This window comes from Arvicola amphibius, chromosome 15 (genome assembly GCF_903992535.2).
Source record: "Arvicola amphibius chromosome 15, mArvAmp1.2, whole genome shotgun sequence".
NCBI classification, from domain to species: domain Eukaryota; kingdom Metazoa; phylum Chordata; class Mammalia; order Rodentia; family Cricetidae; genus Arvicola; species Arvicola amphibius.
The window spans coordinates 49079332-49101083 of NC_052061.1; the positions used below are offsets into that span (position 1 = coordinate 49079332).

General features: G+C 47.3%; 2 protein-coding genes across 2 annotated transcripts; one reads left to right on the top strand and one right to left on the bottom strand.

Annotated features, from left to right (window-relative positions):
• Positions 1-2445: 2445 nt before the first annotated feature.
• On the bottom strand, positions 2446-10408 carry Chmp1a (charged multivesicular body protein 1A). The gene is made up of 7 exons (XM_038313259.2): positions 10294-10408; positions 7734-7753; positions 6572-6649; positions 5612-5758; positions 5385-5513; positions 4551-4738; positions 2446-3954 (listed from the first exon to the last, which is right to left on the bottom strand). Exons 1-7 carry the CDS (start codon positions 10298-10300, stop codon positions 3933-3935), a joined length of 591 nt encoding a protein of 196 aa, XP_038169187.1. The 5' UTR covers positions 10301-10408; the 3' UTR covers positions 2446-3932.
• On the top strand, positions 10205-21158 carry Spata33 (spermatogenesis associated 33). The gene is made up of 3 exons (XM_038313260.1): positions 10205-10607; positions 10694-10861; positions 20947-21158. The coding sequence occupies exons 1-3, from the start codon at positions 10571-10573 to the stop codon at positions 21156-21158; spliced, it is 417 nt and encodes a 138-aa protein (XP_038169188.1). The 5' UTR covers positions 10205-10570.
• Positions 21159-21752: the final 594 nt, after the last annotated feature.

The following is a 21752-nucleotide window of genomic DNA, read 5'->3' on the forward strand; positions in this document are numbered from 1 at the left end:
TCCTAGGGGACTGAATCAAAACATACGTGTATGGGTAATTGTTCAGAAACTGAGTCAACATAAAGGTTATCTTGCCCCAATTTCTGGAGAACATACGTGCATGTGTAGCTGTTAGGTCCTTGGTTCCCAGGGGAGGAGGGGAAGCACTATGGCACGGAGGCTGAGAGGGTTCAGAATTGTCAGAAATGACTTCAGAATTGTCTTAAAAGTCTTACATTCCCTCCTCTTATCTGGTCAAATATCTCAATCTTAAGATATTAGTAAATTTGGGAGATTAATTGGATATGTACACAGAAATTAACAAACCAGTGTTGTAGGCCCATCATAGGGCACCAGGTCCTGTCGTCCTGGAACTTGGGAGAGTTTAAGAGCTGATATAGTTGAAACTGCCAGATGAGGCTATTTTCTCATAACAGGGAGGTCCTGTTGACAGGTATAGCCAGCAGCATAATCTGAACCTCTTAGGAGGCCAGAGTGGGAGGGCCTTGAATTCAAGGCTAGGCTGGGCTACATAGCAACAGCTTATTTTTTTAATCTTTTTTTAAATGTGTATAGGTGTTTTGCCTATATGTATGTCTGTGCACCATGTGTGTGCCTGGTGTCCACAAAGGCCAGAAGAGAGTCAGATCCCCTGGAACTGGAGTTGAAGGTGGCTATGAGCTGGCACGGGGGTGCTAGGAATTGAACCCAGGCCTTCCTTCTGGAAGAGCAGCCGGGACTCTTAACTGAGCCTCCTCTCCAGCCCTGAGATCTCCTCTAAAAAGAAAGAGGCAGCAGGACCTGGTGGCTCACCCCTGTAATCCTGGCTGCCAGGAGTCACAATCAGAAGGATCCCTGCAAGTTTGAGGCCAGCCAAATAACTCCAGTTCAGCCAGAGCCATTTAGCAAGGCCTTGTCTCAAACAAACAATCAACAAACAAAAACAGCAACGGAAAAGGAAACTTTAGAAGTTTAAATCAATCAAGTGTGGTGGTGCAGGACTCTAATCCCAGGAGTCACATCTTGTGAGTTCAAGACCATCATGATCTCCATGGTGAGTTTTGGGACAGCGAGAGCTGCATACTGAGATCCCTTTTTTTTTTTTTTTTTTTTTGAGACAGGGTTTCTCTGCAGCTTTTTTAGAGCCTGTCCTGGAACTAGCTCTTGTAGACCAGGCTGGCTTCGAACTCACAGAGATCCGCCTGCCTCTGCCTCCCGAGTGCTGGGATTAAAGGCGTGCGCCACCACTGCCCGGCTGAGATCCCTTTTCAAAGAAAAACATTTCAAGGAACGGATAAGGACGAAAGCTAGGCTGGCTCTTACAGTGTTAATACACAGTTGTCACAGGGTCACGGTCATGCATTTTGTCAGCCACTCATGCTGCTTGAAGTTTTGGTGTGACCTGCATCAGTTTGTTTGCTGTGTGCATAAGTTCAGAGGTTAACTTTATGTTGTGATCAGTTGCCTTCCTCAATCACATCCAACTTTCCATTTTTATAGGAAAATAAACTTTTTATTTATGCATTTTATGTTTATGGGTGTTTTCCTTGCATGTATATCAGAAGGCATCAGATCCCATGAGCTACAGTTATAGATGATTGGGAGCCACCACGTGGGCTCTGGGAATTGAACTCAAGACCTTTGGAAAAGTAGCCGGTGCTCTTAACTTCTGAGCCACCACCATACCTTTTGAGCTAAGGTCTCAACCGAATCTGGACTCAATTCAGGATTTATCTAGCCCACTGGCATGTGTGCTCAAGGGGTCTACCTATATGCCAGTACCAGGAATACTCTTTGCCTGACTTTTTACTTATGTATTTTTAGGGTTTTAAGGCAGGGCTTCATTGTGTAGCCCTGACTGTCCTGGAACTCACTCTATGAATCAGGCTGGCCTCTAACTCAGAGATTTACCTTCCTCTGCCTGCCAAGTGGGATCAAAGGCATGCACTGCCATGGCCCAGCTCAAGCCTGACATCTGGGAATGCAAACTCATATGTTCATGCTCAGATAGCATGCACTCAGGAGTCATCCTCCAGGCCCCCAGTCAGTTCCTAAGCATGGTTCCTCTCTAAAATGAATCGGGGGTGACTGGATGCCAAGGCAGAAAAGCCAAAAGGAGTCTGTGGACCCTGCAGTGAAGGGGAAGCTGGGAAGCCGGATGTGCTGAGACCTAAGACAGCAGGTTCAGGGGGCTCAGAAGCCAAAAGGGAACTTCTCAAACAATAACCTTTCTATGAATACTTTAAAATAAATCTTAAACTTGATTCTGATTCCACTACTATATGTGGCCTGAGAATCTTCATCCACCCATGCCTCCCCAATCTGCCCATGGAACCAGGCCTCCTGGGACACCATCCCCCTCCCCATTTCTGAATTCATCCTGAGGTGGGGCACTGGATAATCCACATAGGTTCTAACCCACAGTTCATCAGCCCCACCCAGGACAGCAAAGCAAATCTTGAGAAATTCTCCAACAATTAATTTATTTATTTACAACAGCATTTTAAAGGCAGATACACCCATTTGGATGAACCCAGCCCAGCATCTCAAAATCTACTAGTGTTCCAAAAATCCTGCAGCATCCAGGACTCAGGGAGCTCACAAGTTGTTCCGAGAGAATGCAGTTACTCTCAACACCTGTCACGCAGGTTGATTTCAGGAAGCCTGGGAGGCCCATGGTTAGACTGTTCTTGGTCCCCGCCCCCAACACAAGCTTTGTAATGTGGAACACCGAGGACCCCGAAATGCAGAACAGAAAGAAACAAACACAGCAAGTCCAGGTGAGGTATCCAAGCTTGAGTGTAACCTAAGCAGTACTGCGCTGCTTAGCCTGTGACGAGGGCTGGACAAACACACCCCTTCTGCTGTGTGCTTTCCACTTTGGCAAAGGAACAAAATCACCAGGAGGTTTAAGAACAGGAGTAAACTTCAGGAGAGAGAAAATACAGCAGCGGCCTGTGCCCGCAGCCTAGGGCCGCCCCAGGCTTTCTCACTGCCCTCTCCCTGCCAGCTTCCCACTACAAAAGGGTGTACTAGAGCTGACCACAGCCAGAGGTAACTGTCCCGGTTTCCCTTGTCAGCCACCCTGACTTTCCCCTGGAGAAGGCAGAAGGGCAGCAGCCTGTATCTAAATGGACAGAAGAGTCAGGGACCTCACATTCAAGAGTGAGCAGCTTTAAAAGGCCTGAAAGTCTGTAATTTGGAGGCCTGGTGCCATCACACAGACCGTGCAGCCCAAGTAGCCCAAGTGGCTTTTCCAGAGGCAGCTGCTGAGGAAGGGTAAGTATCTCTCAGGAGGAGACACCTGGACTTGAGATCGGATGCCAGTTCTGTGGGCTGGGAAGGGAGCTGAGGGAAGGAAAGCCCTGGCCAACTCAGCCATCTGGCAGTGGCAGCCAAGGAGCACACTGGAAACATGGAGGAGGGGGCGACCTATAAGGGCCCCAGCCAGTGTTGGTGGCAATGGACATCTCTGGTACAAAAAAGGCCACAGGAACCTACTTGGGGCTGTCACACAACAGGATTTCCTGTCTGCAGGGGTCAGGGAGAGGCTCCCAGGAACTACCTGGCAAGGACTGGCTCTGATCTTCACAGGCCACAGCAAGCAGCAGGTGTGTGTTCACTGGAAACTGAAGGCCCTGAAGCACTGGGCTGAAGTTCACACATCCGCTGAACAAACCCTGTCAACTCCACATAGGCAGAGCACAACACAGAGCTTGCCATCTTCCAGCTGTGGCCCACAAAGTCACATGAATCACCTCCACACTTGTGCAAATTCAGGATCAGGACAGAAGCCCACTGCCCAACCTAAGGCTCAGTTCTAAGGCGCCCAGCCTGGCAGGTTGGGAAAGAGCCGAGGCAGCTATGAAGGGTTGGAGAAAGTTGAGTGCAGAGTGGAGCAGAAGCCTCCAGTACATCCTAGGAGAAGGGAGGCAACACCTGCCGAGGGCATGCTAATTCCTCAGGGCAGCCAACCTGGAAAACAACCAAAAGGATTCTGGTAAGAAAGGCAAAGACATGGCAGGCAGTGGTGGTGCACACCTTTAATCCCAGCATTTGGGAGGCAGAGGCAGGCGGATCTCTGTGAATTTCAAATCCAACCTGGTCTACAGAGTGACTTCCAGGTCAGACAGAGCTACACAGAGAAACCCTGTCTAATAAAAAAAAAAGGGGGGCGGGGAGACAAAGGGCAGAGGAATTGAAAACTTGGAATTGAAATACTGTGTACAAGCACTAGACATGAACCCAGAAGTGAGGTTTCCAAAGTTTTCCTGGGATAATGTGTGGAAATATGCCAGAGATCACTACACACTGTGACAACTTCTACAATGAGCTGTGTGTAGTTAAATCTGTAAACACAAATCTGGTACCAACTGCTGGCTACAGGGGACTGACTGCAGCATTCCGATGCAATGGGGAACTGTCCAAGCTGAGACAGAGGTCTTCCCTCCGCCTTCCCAACAGTCCCATCAAATGTGATGGGTCTTTGTATGACGGGGTTCCAGCCCACAAAGTCCTTAGGGTCCCCAACATGGCCCCAAGTATTATAACATTCACCGAGGCAGTCCTACCTTCGAGACAGCTGGTCCTCCTGGCTGCGCACAGAGCTTTCGCCCACAGCAGAGGCACCCTCTGGAAGCTGGCTGAGCTGGTCTAAGACCTCTAGGCCATTTTCTTCAGCGATCTGCACAATGAGGCTGTCGACCTGCTCCTGAGGTGTGGTCAGCGTGGTGGCAGAGCTCATAGAATCCTCCATTACCTAAAGAGAGGTTCATTTTGGGCAGTATGGCCATAGTACCACGATGCACACTGCAATTGCTCTGTTGTGGATATGTGTGGTGTACACATGCATACATGTGTGGGCTCATGTGAAGGCCAGAGGCTAACATCAACTGTCTTCTCGATACTGTGACCTACAAGGTGTCTCACTGAACCTAGTGTTCACTGTTTCAGCCAGGTTGGTTGGGTGGCAAAGCCGAGGAATTCATCTGTATTTGGCCCCAGCACTAAGACCCCTACACACCCAGCTTTCATGTGGTTGCCAAGAACCCAAACTTATGCCCTCAGGTAACTCAAGTAACACTTCACCTGCTAAGCCTTCTCCCTAACCCCCAATGTGGTTCTTGCTCACTCCCCACCCACTCCCAAACACACTGCTTGTTTCTCACAGGGGTCTCTCTAGGAAGATGTTCCTGGCTCCCTTGGACCTTCCTGTCCCATATCCAGGTAGTCCCGCCTCTGGGTTCACCTGGTTCTGTGACCCACCCTTCCCTATTTCTGTGTGCTTGTCTACACCATGTGTGCCTCCCCAGAAAGGGCAGTGTCCCATGCACTTCCTTCTCCAAGGCCTTCCTGTGTCCAGCCACCCTGACCCACTGTCCAGCCATACTGCAATGGCCACCTACCGATGTGTGTACATCCAGGTTCTGGACCTGCTGTTCAAACCTGTCCATCACTGCAGACACCTTTTGAAGATCCATGGCACTCAGCGCCTTGTCCAGAGCTTTGGTTACCTGTGCCATATTCTTGGTCACCTGGGATAGAAGAGAATTAGGGACAAAGACAGAGTTCCCTCTGCTCACTGTACCCTACAACACATGCTGGCCACATGGCACCACGGTCAAGCACTTACCCCCTTCATGGTCACAGCTGTCTGTACCTTGGATGCCACCGCATCCACACGGGACGCCATCCGGAGCCAGTTCACACCTTCATTCTTCTTGCGGATGGCATTTTCAGCGTACACCCGGGCACACTCCACATTTTTCTGCTGAAGGGCCTACGATTCACAGGGAAATGTACCTGGAGGACCTCCTCTAAGAAAGCTTGTGTATCCCTCCAGGGTAAGGTTTTCCATAGGGAGTGTAGGCAGCTTTCCATCTTACCCAGGTATAAACCTCAAAAATGTGTGAGCCATAGCCATAGCCTTAGAGCTACTCTGCCTTGAAGCAACACTAAAGAGCTGCACAAGACTTAGCTGAAGGTCTGTTCTGAGGACAGTCATGCTACTTCACCTTCTGCTCTGTCTATCTTTAGGCAGAGGGCCACTTCCTGCAAAAACCCTAGTGAACTTACTCCATGCCCAACCTTTGGAGCCCCACCCCCAGTACCAATGCCACTGCCCAGATCCCGATTCTCCAGGGATTCTTCTGCAGGAACAGCAAGAAGGCTACACATGGAGGAAGAAGGAAGGAGTGGAGTCCACATAGATGTTCTGCACTGGACACCACTGTGGGAGGGGAGGAGGAGACCTACTGCCCTTCCCTCAGGCTCGCCTGTCTCAGGTATGAAAGCCAATGAATCAATACTTTGAAATCAGTGAGGTTATATCACAATGTAGGAAGTGTCTTGCACAAAAAGGAGACATTACAGCAACACAAAGGGAAACAAAGCTGGCTGTGCTGGTTCCCACCTGAAATCCTCCCAATCGTCAGGCTGAAGTAGGAACACTCAAGTTTGGTGTTAACTGGGACACAGAGTGACTTCCAGGTCAACCTGGGCCATAGTACTCAATCTCAAAAATAACATAAATAAAGTAAAATAAAATAAAGGGGATTGGGGAAGAAGAACCCAAACCAGAAAGGTTACATACCTTCTTCACCTTGGCCTGCTCAGCCTTGGAGTCCTTCTCTGCCTTTTTGGCCAGTTTCTCTAGCTGCTTCGCTGTGAACTGAGTGGAAAGGACGACATCCTGAGATTCGCAGGTGGATCTCACCCTCTAGGCCCTACTCCCTGTACCTCCTGCCTCTGCCCATCCTTTATCCAGGGATGAGGCACAAAGCATCAAAACCTAAGTCGTGATGACGCCTGTGGGCTGTGGGAGACTTTAATAGCATCAGGAAAAATCCCCTTCCCCCAGTGAGCAAGGAGGCGGCTACAGTGGGCGTCCTAAAATGTCCATCATCTAAGAACACCCCAACCCATATTCTCTTCTAGAGTGGAAGGCCGGCAAGGAAACTCTCACCAATGCTGCCCCTGCTTATGAAAGACTTTGAACTCACAGAAAGTCACCTGGGAACCTTCTCCAGGCTATCCAAGTAGTGAATCTTGAATGCTATCTTTAGAGAATTCTGCATATACAGCTTCCTCAGTTCTTTGCCAACAAGAGAAAGTGATGTCATACCCACCCCTCTGGCCACATATTCCAAGGGCTGGAGACCAGGTCCTGGCCACTAGTAAACGAGGCCGAACACTGCCCCCCTTTTCGGCATCAGACCACTACCCTACCCGACGGCCTCAGTGTGACAGACTAGCAGAGCCATGTTCAGCAGCTCTGTAACCTCACTCGTGCCCAGACCCTTGGAGTCAGAGAGAAAAATAAACAGGATAAAGTTAAACCTGATCATTGTTTGTAAGGCATTTAAAAGTGGCAGAAACATGCCATGGATTATTAGTTAAGTCCAAGTATCTCCCCGGTCGGAGGCAGATTCAGTTGCCTATAAAACTCTCCAAGTGTTTAAATTTCAGCATGTGGTTTTAAATGCTTAGGAAAACACCAAGGCATGTGCTTATCACCCCAGATGTGTTTCTTAAAGATAACACACTCAGTCTTCATGGACAAGTCTAAGTGATCTATTCCTACTTAGCCAAAATCAAAGAATGATCTTGGCTCTGGGCAGCAGTCTGAGCCCTGTAGGGCAGTCATTCAACCATGATAATCTGCCCATGACTCTAGGTGTCTGGGTTCCAAGTGCTGCTGTAATTCTTTCCTTGTTTGCCAGGACAGGACTGAAGAATGGTAGTCTTGTACAAACCTTCAACTGGAACAGGGTATCTGCAAAGACAGAAAAAAAATACATTTTAAAAAATGTAGCAAGTAGCACATCTATCAAGAAAGCAGACTCAGTGAGATCCTTGCAGATGCTAGGAGCTGGCCCACAGGAGACAGACAAGGATGGGATTTGCCTGGGGCATTTGGAAGGCCCAGCAATGGAGTCAGAAAGTAGATCCATGTTAAACAGGGGCTCCAAAACAACAAAGACCCTCACTAAACTTGTTTTCAGGAACACAAGAATGTCACCAGTTTATCTCAAAATGCAGCTCTTGGCCATGGTCAGAATGGAGATGGTGGCTTACATTTCTTTCAGCTTTACAAAAGACACATGGGATTCTTTGCCTTTACTACTAAACTTAGTCTTTAGCACTTAACAGCTGTTCTTTGTAATGCCTTTACTGGCGTTTTTAAAAAAGATATCTTTTTTTTTTTTTTTTTTTTGAGTGCTCTGTCTGCATGTACAACTTTCTGCCAGAAGAGGGCATCAGATCCCACTTCAAATGATTGTGAGCCATCATGTGGTTGCTGGGAATTGAACTCAGGACCTCTGCAAGAGCAGCCAGTGCTCCTAGGGCTGAACCATCTCTCCAGCCCGCAGCAGTTGGTTTGGCATTTCCTTTCTTTAATCGTACCAGAGACAAGTAGATAAAACTGGTGAGGTAGTGAGCCTTAGGTCATCATGACAGGTGAACAGGGTTTCTCTGTGGCTTCGGAGCTGTCCTGGAACTAGCTCTTGTAGACCAGGGTGGCCTTGAACTCACAGAGATCTGCCTGCCTCTGCCTCCTGAGTGCTGGGATTAAAGGAATGCGTCACCACCGTCTGGCGACAAATGTCATTTCTAAGCCACAGCATCAGGCCCAGCCCATTGTCCCTTTACCCATAGTAAGCCAAGGAGGGAATTTAAATGTATTTTTAAAAATTAATTGCTAACCAAACCTGCTATTAATTCACAAACTTGAGACAGGTAAACACAATTTCTTATTTATTTTTGATGTTTTGAGACAGGATTTCACCTCAAACTCCCTAGGCAGTCAAAAGTGGGGATCCTTCTGTCTCTAGCGCCTAAGAACTAGCATTGCAGTTGTGAGCGAGCCACTCTGCAGAATGCTGTGGAATTTGATTCCTGAAACGGCTGACCCTACCGCTCCAAAAGAAGGCACTGATGGTCTGTAAATGCAAAACAAGGCCCAGCAGAGACCTGCCTGGGCATAGCCAACTGTGCACCTACCCACCTACCACCACTCAGTGCGGGCACTAGCTATGGCCAGAACTGCCACAGTTGACTGGTACTCTCGGAAACAAAAGTCGCCTGACACGGTGACAGTGTCTCCCAAGCGTGGCACAGTTCTCTCACTAGCTTTAGCACCCTAGCCATATCTCTCCCATCTCAGCCTGTATGTTCATCTTGACTCCAGTGGGACTGGAGGAACCTTATGTGAGCTTCAGGAAAATTCCCTCATTGGAGCACGGCGAACTGGGACGCAAAAATTCTTTTTTTTGCTGAGACACCTGGGGCGCTACATCTTCTGTCCAAGGAACACAGTAAAGAATTCTTATGTGTTTCCTCCATGACAACCACACAGCTTTCTGCGTTTCAGAAAACAGTTTCTAAAAACTTCATTATGGCTCTGCACAACTTCATTGCCAGCACTGGGGAGGCAGAGACAGGCAAAACCTCTGAGTTCAAGACCAGTCTGGTCTATGCAGTCACCTGCAGGCCAGCCAAGGCGACATAGGGAGACCCTGTCTCATACAAACACAAACTCTATCACACCAGCCCATAAAACCTGTAAAGTCCACTCAGGAGTTCTTCAGAAGTCTAGAGGTCAGAACACTGACAGATGGAAGTGAAGCTACTTCTAGGGGTGGCTGGGATGTCTCCCTCCCATCCTGTTACAGGGTAAGGGCAGAATAGGACATGTAGCTCCTATTAAATGGAGCCACTAGGACGGAACCCACATCCTACCGCTTGGTACTTGAAGTCCTTTGTATCTGAATTATTCCTATGTCTCTGGGGTCAAAATATGCAACCAGCACCTTTTCTGCTCCCTGGACAGTCCAGAGTCCCCAAGGCAGAAACAAAACAAACAGGAAGGATGGCTAGAAGGGCCTGGATCTGAGGTCATTTGGATAAAATTCGGGTTTTCGGTCCAGGGTTTGGGGTCCAGGCCTGAAGAGATCTGGGTAAGGAACGAGATCCAGGGATAGTTCCTGGCTGGGGTCTGGTGTCAAGAACCCGAGGTAGCTCCTGTTGGTCCGTGGGATGGAACCAGGAGAGGGTTTCAGCTAGGATGTAAAGGCTCAGGAACCGAAACCGGTTCTGGTCGATAAGCCGGAGTCAGGCCCAGTCCTAATCGGTGTTTGGACCTAAAGCAAGAGGCGGGTCCTGGTCGGGATGTAGGGTCGAGACGAGTGGATCCCAGGCCCAGGGGCGGGGTCTGGGGCTGAGGCCGGGGACAGGTCCTCTTGGGTTATGGGGCTGAGGCCGGGGAGTCCGCAGAATCCAGCTCCGAACCCAAAGTAGGTGACGGTCCCTTACCGTCCATGGCCAATCAGGTAGTGAACCCCTCTGAGCGGCGAAGGGGACGAGATCTTACGGACCAGCTGTGCCCGGGAGGACTTCCGGGGTCGCTTGCGTTTCCGGTCGCGCGGCCGGCTCTCGCGAGAAGACGGCGCCGGTCCTTGGGTGGAGCTTTGGCACGTCTCCTACAGCACGCGGTTGCCATGGTAATGAACGCCCAAAGGGGCGTGTTGGTTTGTGAGTCGCTAGGGTTACTGGGCCTCAAGGCCCCCTGGCAGGGGCGGCGGGGTCACCTATGGGCCAGTCCAAAAGCAAACCCAGAGAGAAGACAGGTAAAGGGCGCCGCCTGGTGACCAGGCCCGCCCTCCGAGCAGGCATCCTTGGGTTGTAGGTCTAACTGATTATCCGTGTATTTCAGTTGAGGAGCAAAAGACGGTCACTACCAATTTTGTTGCAAAACCTAAGGAGAAAGTAATGGAAAAGGAGTCCAAGCAGCCTGTCAAGGAAGCCTTGAATCAACCTGCCGACAGCCTGCCGTTCGCGGCAGGGACGTCCAAGCACTCAAAGCCATCCTCTTCCTCTGAAGGTAGGAGACCCGAAGAGACCTGCCTCATCAAGGCATCTGGGATGGGGCCCATTTCTAAGACTCTAGTGATTCAGGATTCTTGGTGCAGTCAGGTAAACAAGAGCACAGCTAAGCTTGTTACCTTGAGTCCATTCTAGGCAAGGACAGGGATTCCAAGGGCATCCAATGTATACAGAGACCGTTTCAGAAGGAAAAAGAAAATTTAAGAAGAAATTTTTTGAATGATCCATACAATGTCCCCCAGGAGGGTTGGGTGACCTCTGGTTCCACTGTGATCCCTTCCACATGTTACAGCTTTGAGCAGAACATTAGGTAATTGCCCAGGCTGGAGTGTGAAGAGGGCTTGGTCTCCTTCAGCCTGGCACAAAGGTGGGAGGGCTTATGAGGACAAAAGGATCATGGCTGGGACAAAAGTATTTCTTTTCTTTTCTTTCTTTTTTTTTTTTTTTTTTTTTTTTGGTTTTTCGAGACAGGGTTTCTCTGTAGCTTTGAAGCCTATCCTGGAACTAGCTCTTGTAGACCAGGCTGGTCTCGAACTCACAGAGATCCGCCTGCCTCTGCCTCCCGAGTGCTGGGATTAAAGGCGTGTGCCACCACCGCCCGGCAAAAGTGTTTCTTTTCATACAGACCCAAGCATAGCATTTGGCAGATACCAGAAAGTGAGTTTGCTGTTAATTTCACTTTACCTTGTAGCAAACGGTTTGGTGTTTTTATTCATTTTATAGCTAGCTGAACAATGTGACCATACCTTCAGTGTGGAATTGGTAGCGAAGAGAACACAAAACCAGGTCAAAGCCTAAATACAGATTGTTGGAGGTAGATCTGTTAAGTGTTAAAGGCAAGGAAGGTTTAGGAACTGTATGCACTGGGAAGGTCTTTTTGCTTCCAGAATGAAGGCCAGGATGAGAAACAGAACACTAGGGGGACCTGCCCCACGCTCGTTGCTGGGAACCAGAGAAGCAGTGGTCATAGATATTCGGAAAGATTGGAGGTAGAAAGCATAGAACCTACGCTCTGATGAGATGCAGGGGAAGATGGGCTGGGTCAAGAGTCAGGTGAGAGAGAGCACGGGCAGGAACAGTGCTTGGTGGTTCAGACAGAGGTGCTATCCAGCTGGAGGCAGTTTGGAATTCAGGTGCTGTGACTGAAAGAAGTCTGGCCTTGAAACTTAGGAGCCCTCATAAAAGGGCTCCAGCAAAGGCTGCATGCCTAGGTGGAGGTTTAAGACATTCCTGCCCCTCATGGTGCTTTTAGCTAAGTACAGAAAAGCCAACTAACAAGATTTTATCACCAAGTGGTTTGATGTCCTGCCAAAGAAGGATCAGAGACGGCATCCACCGTGTTTACCCGTCAGCATGGCTTTGGCGCCAAGGACCCTTCATGTTCCAGTGTGCCATCTTCAGTGTCAGGAATGGCTTCCTTCACAGTGCTGCAGGTACCGTAGGAACACAAGATTACACTGACTCTCAAGAGAGACTTTAGACCTTGCTTTGCTATTGGCGGGGTAGTCTTGCTGAGGTAGGCTTCACCTCCCCAGCCTCTCTAAGACGGGTTCAGCTCTGCAAATTATGAAGTGCTGGGAGAGAGTTAAGGGATCAGAAGAGACAAGCTGGGCCAACAAGGAACTACGCATTTGGAAGCCACCAGTGTCACCTGTCACACAGCGTCACCTCTGGAGGAAAAGCAGGTGGCCATGAAGGAAAGATGACAGAGCAAGCTCAGCAGTCACAAGGAACAGGCCACTCATCCATGCGACCCTGGAGGGACCCTCAAAACATGATGTCAGATGTAAATGTCCATAAACATTATGACTTCCTTTCTATAAGATGCCTTGAACTCACCATGGCCATTTTGCTTCGGCTCCCCAGGTCCTGGGGTTCCAGGCATGAGCTGTTGTGTTCATTTGGAAATGATTGTAAAACTGTCAGTAGGTTAGGCATGGGGTTGTAGTGCGAGCTACTCAGGAGACCGAGGCAGGAGGATCATGGAAGCCCAGACTTGGGCAGGATTGTGAAAGTCTGTGTTTTCAAAAAGGGGGAGGACTAAGGATATTGCTCAGTTGGTTGTCTACCTTGCCCAAAGCACACAGGCCTGGCTTCCTTCCCCAGGACTACAGACAAGCAGGTGTGGTAGCAAGTGCATATAATCTAACACATGAGGCAGGAGGAGCCTGGGTTCAAGGGAATCTGTCATAACATAAAGTGTTCAAGTCCACCCTGGTCTATATGATATTTTGTCCCAAAATAAAATTGGGGCTAGAATGTTGGCTCAGCAGTTAAGAGCACTTCTGCTCTTGCAAGGGGACTTAGGTTCAGCTCCCAACACCCATTTGTAACTCAAATTTGAGGGGAGCTGATTCTTTCTTCTGACTTCTGTGAGCACCAGATATGCACACAGCACACATACATACATGAACACTGTATACACACATGCATGCACATGGTGCACACACATGGTGCACACACATACATACATGTACATGGTACACGTGCATACGGCACACATACATGCAGACAAAACACAAAGCAAAACTGACACATGATTGTTCAATCTGAGGCTCTGAGATGAACCGTCGCTAGGCATCCTGGTGTCTGTGCCCTTGTAGCCCTGGGCTGGACCTTTGAGTGAACATTAGGTATTCTAGGGTCTGGCCTTTGAGGCCTCACAGCCCATCGCTGCCAGCAGCACCTGCGTGCCAGTTAAGTCTTCAGAGAACCCAGCCCAGAAAGCACCACTGCACCTACTCCTGGGGCCACAAGTGGGAACTAGCTAGACAAGCCTGTCCTGAGTTCCTGGCCCACGACAGTGAGAAAGTGGTTGTTGTAAGCCGCTGAGGTTTGGAGTTAGTTGTTTACAGCAGTAGCAGATGGACCAAGGGATGCATGAGTAATAGAGCTCTCCTGTAATCCCAGGACTCAGAAGGCCCAGGCAGGAGGGACATACATTCCAAGCAGCTTGAGGTACACACTAAGACCCTGTGGCAACTGGTAGATGGGGTGTGTTATCCTTACATATTGTAGCTGTATGCTTAAGATATTTTTACTTTGAAAAGTCCACAAATATACACAAAGAGATTAGCACACTACAAGTTTATAAACTGCCTATTCTAGAATGTTGAAAGTTCTGTGCCCTTAAATGATACAATTTCTTCAGCAAGCAAAGACATCAAAGGAGTTGAACACATGGCTTAGTGGTTAAGATTTTGCATTGCTATTCCAGAAGACCTGAGTTCAGTTCTGAGCACCCATATTGGGTGGCTCACAGCTGCCTTTAATTTCAGTTCTAAGAGACCTGAACCCTCTTCTGGCCTATGTGGGCACTGCATTCATGCACAAATCCATAATCTGATACACACATATACTTTGAAAATTTAAAAAGAAAAGGAGGGGATTGTCATGAACCAAAGGCAATTTGTAGATCTGAGCTAGGTCATCTTATGAGTCCGTTTGGATATCAGATAATAATAATAATAATAATAATAATAATAATATAATAATAATAATAATAAAGAATTGATTCTGGACTGGAGTCTAGCTCAATGGCAGAGCAGTTGCCTAGCATGCTGAAGGCCCTGGATTCCATCTCCAGCACCATGAAAAACAAAACCGAAATATGGTGAGGAGAAAGTGTCAACCCCAAAAGTTTCACCTTCTGTTACATGACTACTTCTCTCTTCGGAATACTGTCCAGATGACAAAGTTATAAAGATGGAGAACTGAGTTGGTTGCCAGGTGTTGGGGTAAAAGAACAAGGTGTGACCCAAAGGACATCAGGAGGGAGTCTCTGTCGTGGAAGAGTCTTATGTCCTATCAGATGGAGTTTTACATGTGTTTGGATGAGCATATCTCTGTATGCTCGCTATATTAAGGTTAATTCTGGTGTCGAACTGTAATAACATGAGATGCTGCCACGGGAGAAACTGGTCAAAGGGAGCATGGGACCAGTTCTTGCTGCTTCTGCAACTATCTGAATATATGAATATTTTAAAAATAAAAGAATAAAAAAAATAATTCTAATTATTATAGTCCAGTATAAGAAATGCATACGGATTATAGAAAATAGGGAGAATACATGGAGTAGGAGGGTTGAGTGCACAATAACACTGACTCTAAACACCAGCAGAAAAGGGCAGGGTTATACAAGTTACACTAGGAGAATGTGAGTGTAACCCCCTGCTGTAAAAAGGTTATTTCCACATGAGTAAGTGGGAATATAAAACGTGGGGCTTGGGAGAAGCTGAGAGATGGCTCAGCAGTTAAGAGCACTGGCTGCTCTTCCAGAGAATCCCAGCATCCGTATGACAGCTCACAGCTGTCTCTAACTCCAGTTCAGGGGGATCTCTGGCTCTTTTCTGGCTTCTGCAGACACTGCACTGGCAAAATAACCATACACATAAAATGTTTAAAATTTTTAAGTGGGGGTGGGGTGGAACTTGGTAGTGACTTTGAATCCTGACACTCAGGAGCCAGAGGCAGGTGGATCATTGTGAGTTTTGGCCAGGCTGGTTGGTGTAAATAGTGAGTTGTTCCAGGCCAGCTACAGAGTGAGGACTTGTATTGGAAAACAAACAAACAAACAAAAATAATAAAGTAGAAGCGGGTATGTAAATCAGTTGGTAGAATGCTTGCCCTGGGATCCATCACCAGTACAGTACAGATCTTACTTGGTGCTGCGTGCTTGTAATCCCACCACTTGGGCAGTAGAAATATGAGGATCATAAGTTCAACGAATTGAATTTTATTTCTCAATAAGGAGCATCATTCTAATCCTTGAAAGAAAGAAAGGCATCACTAAATGATATTGAAGAATATGTCTACACTTTAACAACATCTACTCAAGATAGGCATGGTGGTACAACACCTGTAATCTCAGCAATTAGGAGGCTGAGGCAGGAGAAATCTCTTCGAGTTCAAGGCCAGCTGTGACTATAGAGACCCTGTCTCAAACAAAACAAAATGCACACATAAAAACACACACATACCATTAAAAAATCTCCAAACACTATAAACATTATAAACACTATAAAACTCAAACCAAACAGTGAAAAATCATTTGCAGCCAAGTTTAGTGGCTCTCACCTGTAATCCCAACAGTCAAGAGGCTGACACAGACAGATCTCAAGCTTGCCATCAACTCAGGCCACATAATGAGACTGTCAAAAAAAAGTTAAAAGCACCAGGCAGTGATGGCACACACCTTTAATCACAGCCCTGGGGAGGCAGAGGCAGGCGGATCTCTGTGAGTTAGAGGCCAGCCTGGTCTACAAGAGCTAGTTCCAGGACAGGCTCCAAAGCTACAGAGAAACCCTGTCTCGAAACCCTCCCCCCCAAAAAAAAGTCTAAAATGTGATAGCGCACACCTGTGACTCCAGCATTCTAGATGCTAAAGCAGGAAGATCCCCATGAGTTTGAAGCCAGATAAAGATATATAACAGAACCTATTTCATACCCCCCCCCATCACAGACAGAGGTTGTGGGCCTCTGGAAGCCCAGCACTGACCATACTATCAGGGGAAATGGGGCTTCAGTATTGGAGCCACAAGTAACCCTGACCCTAATCAAACCTCTCCATGGAATGTAGACTCAGGCTCTGAGCAGAATCCTAGCCACGCTGTGCCTGACTTCCTGGGGCACCAAGACTGAAGGAATGGGCACTGATAAAAACCACCAACTTTGAAGTGATTTTTTTTTTTTTGGTTTTTTGAGACAGGGTTTCCCTGTAGTTTCTAGAGCCTGTCCTGGAACTAGCTCTTGTAGACCAGGCTGGCCTCAAACTCAGAGATCCGCCTGTCTCTGCCTCCCGAGTGCTGGGATTAAAGGCGTGCGCCACCACTGCCCGGCTTGAAGTGATTTTTATGCAGTAATAAAAGTAGCTCAGGATGGCACTGTGGTATGACCAGCACCAGAGAGACACACTGAGGACTTCCAGGCATGGTGGTGCATGTCTGTAATCCCAATAATAAAGGCAGGAAGGTTGTTCAAGGCCAAGTTCTAGGCAAGTTATTGCTACATAGTAAGACTGTCTCAAAAAGTTAAAACAGTGCAGGTACCATATAGCAAGAACCTTAAATCAAGTGTTTTGTCTATATTCCCGGCTTTCAGGAGGTGGAGGCAAGAGAAGCCTGAGTTCTAGACAGCCTGGGTGACATGGTTAAGGCCTTGTCTCCAAAACCAGGTAGAATAGATAACCCTAGGAAACACACTTCTGGACATGTATGTGAGAAGGTTTCTTCTAGATAAGGTTAACTCAGTATCCATGCGATTGGCTGCACTGAGTGCATGACTGTCTCCTCTTTCAGTAAGCCATACCTGCAGACATGATGGGCTGTATCCCTTCTTAAACTAGGAGACAAAATACACCACTCCCTTAAGCTGTTGTCAGGCACTAGTCATAGCAAATGAGAAAGAAGTAACACAAGAGAGAGAGAGAGAGAGAGAGAGAGAGAGAGAGAGAGAGAGAGAGAGAGAGAGAGAACAAAAAGATAAAATCAGAAATAAACTATGTTCAACCAATGGAGTTGGTCACACAAAGGATGGGAAGCCCAGATAGGCGTAGGGCCCAGGGCTGTGTGTACAGCACAGAAGGCAGCTGAAAGAACATCCTCTGCTCCACGGCTGGTGCAGGAACATGAAATTTCTGGAAGCACAAAAAGCAAGCATGTGCAATATTTAGACCTACATATATTGGTTTTGTTTAATTTATTTCCTGAATTATTTTTTATCGAAAATATTTTTCTACTACAATATCTTCTGATTATGGTTTCCCCTCCCCTAACTCCTCCCAGATTTCCACTCACCCAAATCCACACCCTTTCTTTCTCTTCTCATTAGGATACAAACAGGCATCTAGACAATAATAAAATAGGTAAGATAAATACAAGCAAACCATAATAGGACAAAACAAACAGAAGAAAAAGAGCCAAAGAAAAAGTTAGAGAAACAAATAAGCCAGGCAGTAGTGGCGCATGCCTTTAATCCCAGCACTCGGGAGGCAGAGGCAGGCAGATCTCTGTGAGTTCAAGGCCAGCCTGGTCTACAAGAGCTAGTTCCAGGACAGCTAGGGCCACACAGAGAAACCCTGTCTCAAAAAAAAACAAAGAAAAGAAGAAAAGGAGGAGGAGGAGGAGGAGGAGGAGGAAGAAGAGGAGGAGGAGGAGGAGGAGGAGGAGGAAGAAGAGGAGGAGGAGGAGGAGGAGGAGGAGGAAGAAGAAGAAGAAGAAGAAGGAGAAGAAGAAGAAGAAGAAGAAGGAAAGAAAGAAAGAAGAAAAGAAAGAAAAAACACACACATACACACATACATTTACACACTGAAATCTCATAAAAACACCAAACTGGAAACCATAGAATACATACAAAGGAATTGTAGGCTTTTGTTGTTGGTTTGTTGTTGTCTGTTTAAAAACTATCCAGGCAAAGCATTATGAGACGACGAACCTCCAAAAATGCTGCTGGGTCCATTTTGTGTTGACTGTCTATTGCTGGGCGTGGGACCTGGCCTTATGAGTGGTTTGTATATCCAGTGAGACTCCGTTGGAGAAAGCTAGTTTCTCACTTGCAAGCGGTTATCAGTTGGAGAGAGCTTCTGGGTTAAGGATGTGGCTTGTATCCCCCTTCCCCTCTCAGTCCTGGGGCCCCATCAAACTCAGGCCAGTGCTAGCCTTGTGCATGCTGCCACGTCCTCTGTGAACCCATCTGTTTATTGCTCTCTCTGTGCTTAGAAGGCCTTATTTCTTTGGTTTTCTCCCAGCCTCGCTGAACCCTTGCAATCTTCTTGCCTCCTCTTTTGCGAGGTTCCCTGAGTCCTGTGGAAAGGGAATTGACGGAGACATTCCATTTAGGACTGAGTGTTGCAAGGTCTCTCACTCTCTGTACATTGTCCAGCTGGGGACAGTTCCCAGTTACTGCAGGAGGAAGCTTTTCTAATGATGACTGAGCAAGACACTGAGCAATGAGTACAGCAGACTTGTTAAGAATAATTGTATTGAGTTCCAGGACAGGCTCCAAAGCCACAGAGAAACCCTGTCTCGAAAAACCAAAAAAAAAAAAAAAAAAAAAAAAAAAAAAAAAAAAAAAGAATAATTGTATTGCTATGTTCCTCTAGGAGAACAATAGTATTTGGCTCTACACTCCAGCCCCTAGATTCCTGGCCAATTCAGTCTCATGCTCTTGGCCACCTAAGCAGTGTCAACGAGGAGCCCCATCTCATGGAGTGGGCCTTAAATCCAATCAGATATTGGCTGGTTAGTCCCTCAAGCTTTGGGCTGCTATTGCACTTGCTTATCTTACATGCAGGTTACCATTGTTGATTGAAGAGTTTGTAGCTGGGGCTGGAGAGATGGCTCAGCGGTTAAGAGCACTGGCTGTTCTTCCAAAGGTCCTGAGTTCAATTCCCAGCAACCACATGGTGGCTCACAACCCTCTTCTGGCCTGCAGGCATACATGCAGACAGAATACTGAGAATACTGTACACATAATAAATAAGTAAATCTTTAAAAAAAAAGAGTTTGTAGCTGGATTAGTGTTTACCTGGATAATTAGTGTTTACAGGTAGGCACCAGCCTGACTTCTCCATGTCCAATGATATTGACTGGTTGATTGATTGATGCAGGGTATTACTATGTTTCCCTGGCTGGCCTGGAACTCTCTATTTAGACCAGGGTGTCCGTGAACTCACAGAGATCCTCTTGCCCCTGCCTCCCAAGTACTAGGATTAAAGGTATTTGCTACCACACCCAGCTATTTTTGTTTATCTGATTTTGTGTGGTGGGAGTTGAGGATTAAAACCAGGGCCTCATATGTTCTAGGTATGCATTGTACCAGTGAATATTTTGATCTCATTCTGTATCCCTGGATGGCCTGGAACTCCTATGTAGATCAAGACGGCCTTGAACTGACAAAGAGCTATTCTTGGAATAAAGGTGTGCATCAACATGCTTGGCTCAACTTTGTTTGTTCATTTATTTGTTTGTTTGTTTGGTTGGTTGGTTGGTTGGTTTCGAGACAGGGTTTCTCTGTGTAACAGTCCTAACTGTCCTGGAACTTACTCTGTAGACCAGCTAGTCCCAAACTCAGAGATGTGCCTGCCTCTGCCTTCAGAGTGCTGGGATTAAAAGCGTGTGTCCACCACCTTCAGGCCTCTTTGTGTATTTAACATACATATTCTGTGGCCTTTTGGGGTTTATGTACTTCCTGTAACCTCAGCATTGTGAAAATGTGGACAATATCAGGAATGCCTATTTCTAGAACATTTTGATTCATAAAGTTCTGAGCAGAAAGGTTTTCCCAATTGGAATTCTTTGGAAACTAGGCACCTGAGCCCTCTAACTTGAGAGGTAGATTCACTTCTGACCAGGCAGCTCAATGGGGAGAGGGTGGCTGGTTCAGACAGGAAATCTGGAGATCCTGAAGGTCTGACTAGCGTGTGTGTTGGGAATAGCCAGCTATGCAGTGGTAGGTCATCAGGCGGCAGCTCACACTGTGACTCAGGTGGGCATTTAAAGTCCTCTCTGTTCATTTGCTCATGAAGGTGTGTGATGGAAGCACTTGGAAGTTAGTAAATGACATGTCCCCAGGTCTCAGGACAATGCCAGTCTTAGAAGTATCTGTTGCTAGGCAGTGGTGGCACACACCTTTAATCCCAGTACTCGGGAGGCAGACACAGGCAGATCTCTGTGAGTTTGAGGACAATCTGGTCTACAGACCAGTTTTGGGACAGAGAAACCCCGTATAGAAAAAAAAGACTGTTAATTTCAAGAATTAACCTCAGGGTTGGTGGGATCCTTGCTTGTCTGTATTAAAGACTCAAAAGAATGTAGTGGCCTGTACTCATCACCTGGAGGTATCCTGCAGCTCGCGAAATGTAGTCTCCTCTGTTTCTTCCTGCATGAGTGTACCCAGCACTCACAGCTGTCCCTCCAATCTGTCAATCTGTTTGAGTGGTGGAATCGAACCATCAGGCAGTTGGTTTTGTTTTTCCCACTGGCCATGAATCTGTTTCCGTTACTGGGAGCTAAGACAGGCCTTATCTTCAGTGTGGAAGAAGTTTCCACACACCCACTAAATGGATGGATGTTTTCTTCCCTCTAGACAAACCTGATACAAAACAAAAGTCGAGCAAGAAGAGAAGTGCCATTCCACAGATCACCATCACCCAAGCCTCAAACGAGACGCTCATCAGCTATGGCCTCCCTGAAAGTGAAGAACAGAGAACCATTCACGAACAGGCTGACTGGGGCCCTTACTACCGACACAGGAACCCCAGCACAATAGCAGCCTATGAAGGACACAACACAGAATAAATGAGAGCTCCCGGGAGCTGTGATTGTTTCCTGTGATCTGACAGAAGGGCCACCCTTCCCCGTGCTAGCACTGAATGCCCTTCTCTGGTCCTTGAGGTTCTGTCTCAGCGCCTATTTGAGTTTTCCCAAAGTCCTCAGCAGCTTGATGGGGAGAGAGTGGCTGGCCCAGAGAGTAAATGACATGGCCCCCAAGTCTGCAGCAAAGGCCAGTCTGAGAACTGTTAAGTTCAAGAGCAGAGAGGCCTCAGGGCTGGTGGGACACTAGCTTGGCTGTCTGCACTAAAGACTCAAACACACACACACACACACACGTGTGTGTGTATGTATGTATATGTATATGTATATTGTGTCCTTGAACTGAGGAGGGCAGCAGGGCACTTAGGCAATAGCCTATGAATGCTGTCTTGTTTTTCTGGCCCATGGATGAAGGGACTTTATAGAGAAGGGCCACTAGGAATCCAAACATGTGCCATCTTTTCAATTAACTCCACCCTAGCAAACTTCGGGTCAGGCTGTTGTCTTGAGAGAATGCCCCTACCAGCCTCCTTTCTTATATGTGGTCTAGAAAAAGCGTGTTATCTTCATTAATTGCCA

Bases quoted from the DNA above. Each gene is read 5' to 3' on its own strand.
- Spata33 (XM_038313260.1), top strand. From the start codon at position 10,571: ATGGGCCAGTCCAAAAGCAAACCCAGAGAGAAGACAG. The intron at 10,608-10,693 runs GTAAAGGGCGCC...CGTGTATTTCAG, and splicing joins CAAACCCAGAGAGAAGACAG to TTGAGGAGCAAAAGACGGTC. The intron at 10,862-20,946 runs GTAGGAGACCCG...TCTTCCCTCTAG, and splicing joins GCCATCCTCTTCCTCTGAAG to ACAAACCTGATACAAAACAA.
- Chmp1a (XM_038313259.2), bottom strand. The intron at 6,650-7,733 runs GTTTGTACAAGA...CTTTCCACTCAG, and splicing joins ATACCCTGTTCCAGTTGAAG to TTCACAGCGAAGCAGCTAGA. The intron at 3,955-4,550 runs GTAGGACTGCCT...GTTGTTTTCCAG, and splicing joins GAGGACCAGCTGTCTCGAAG to GTTGGCTGCCCTGAGGAATT.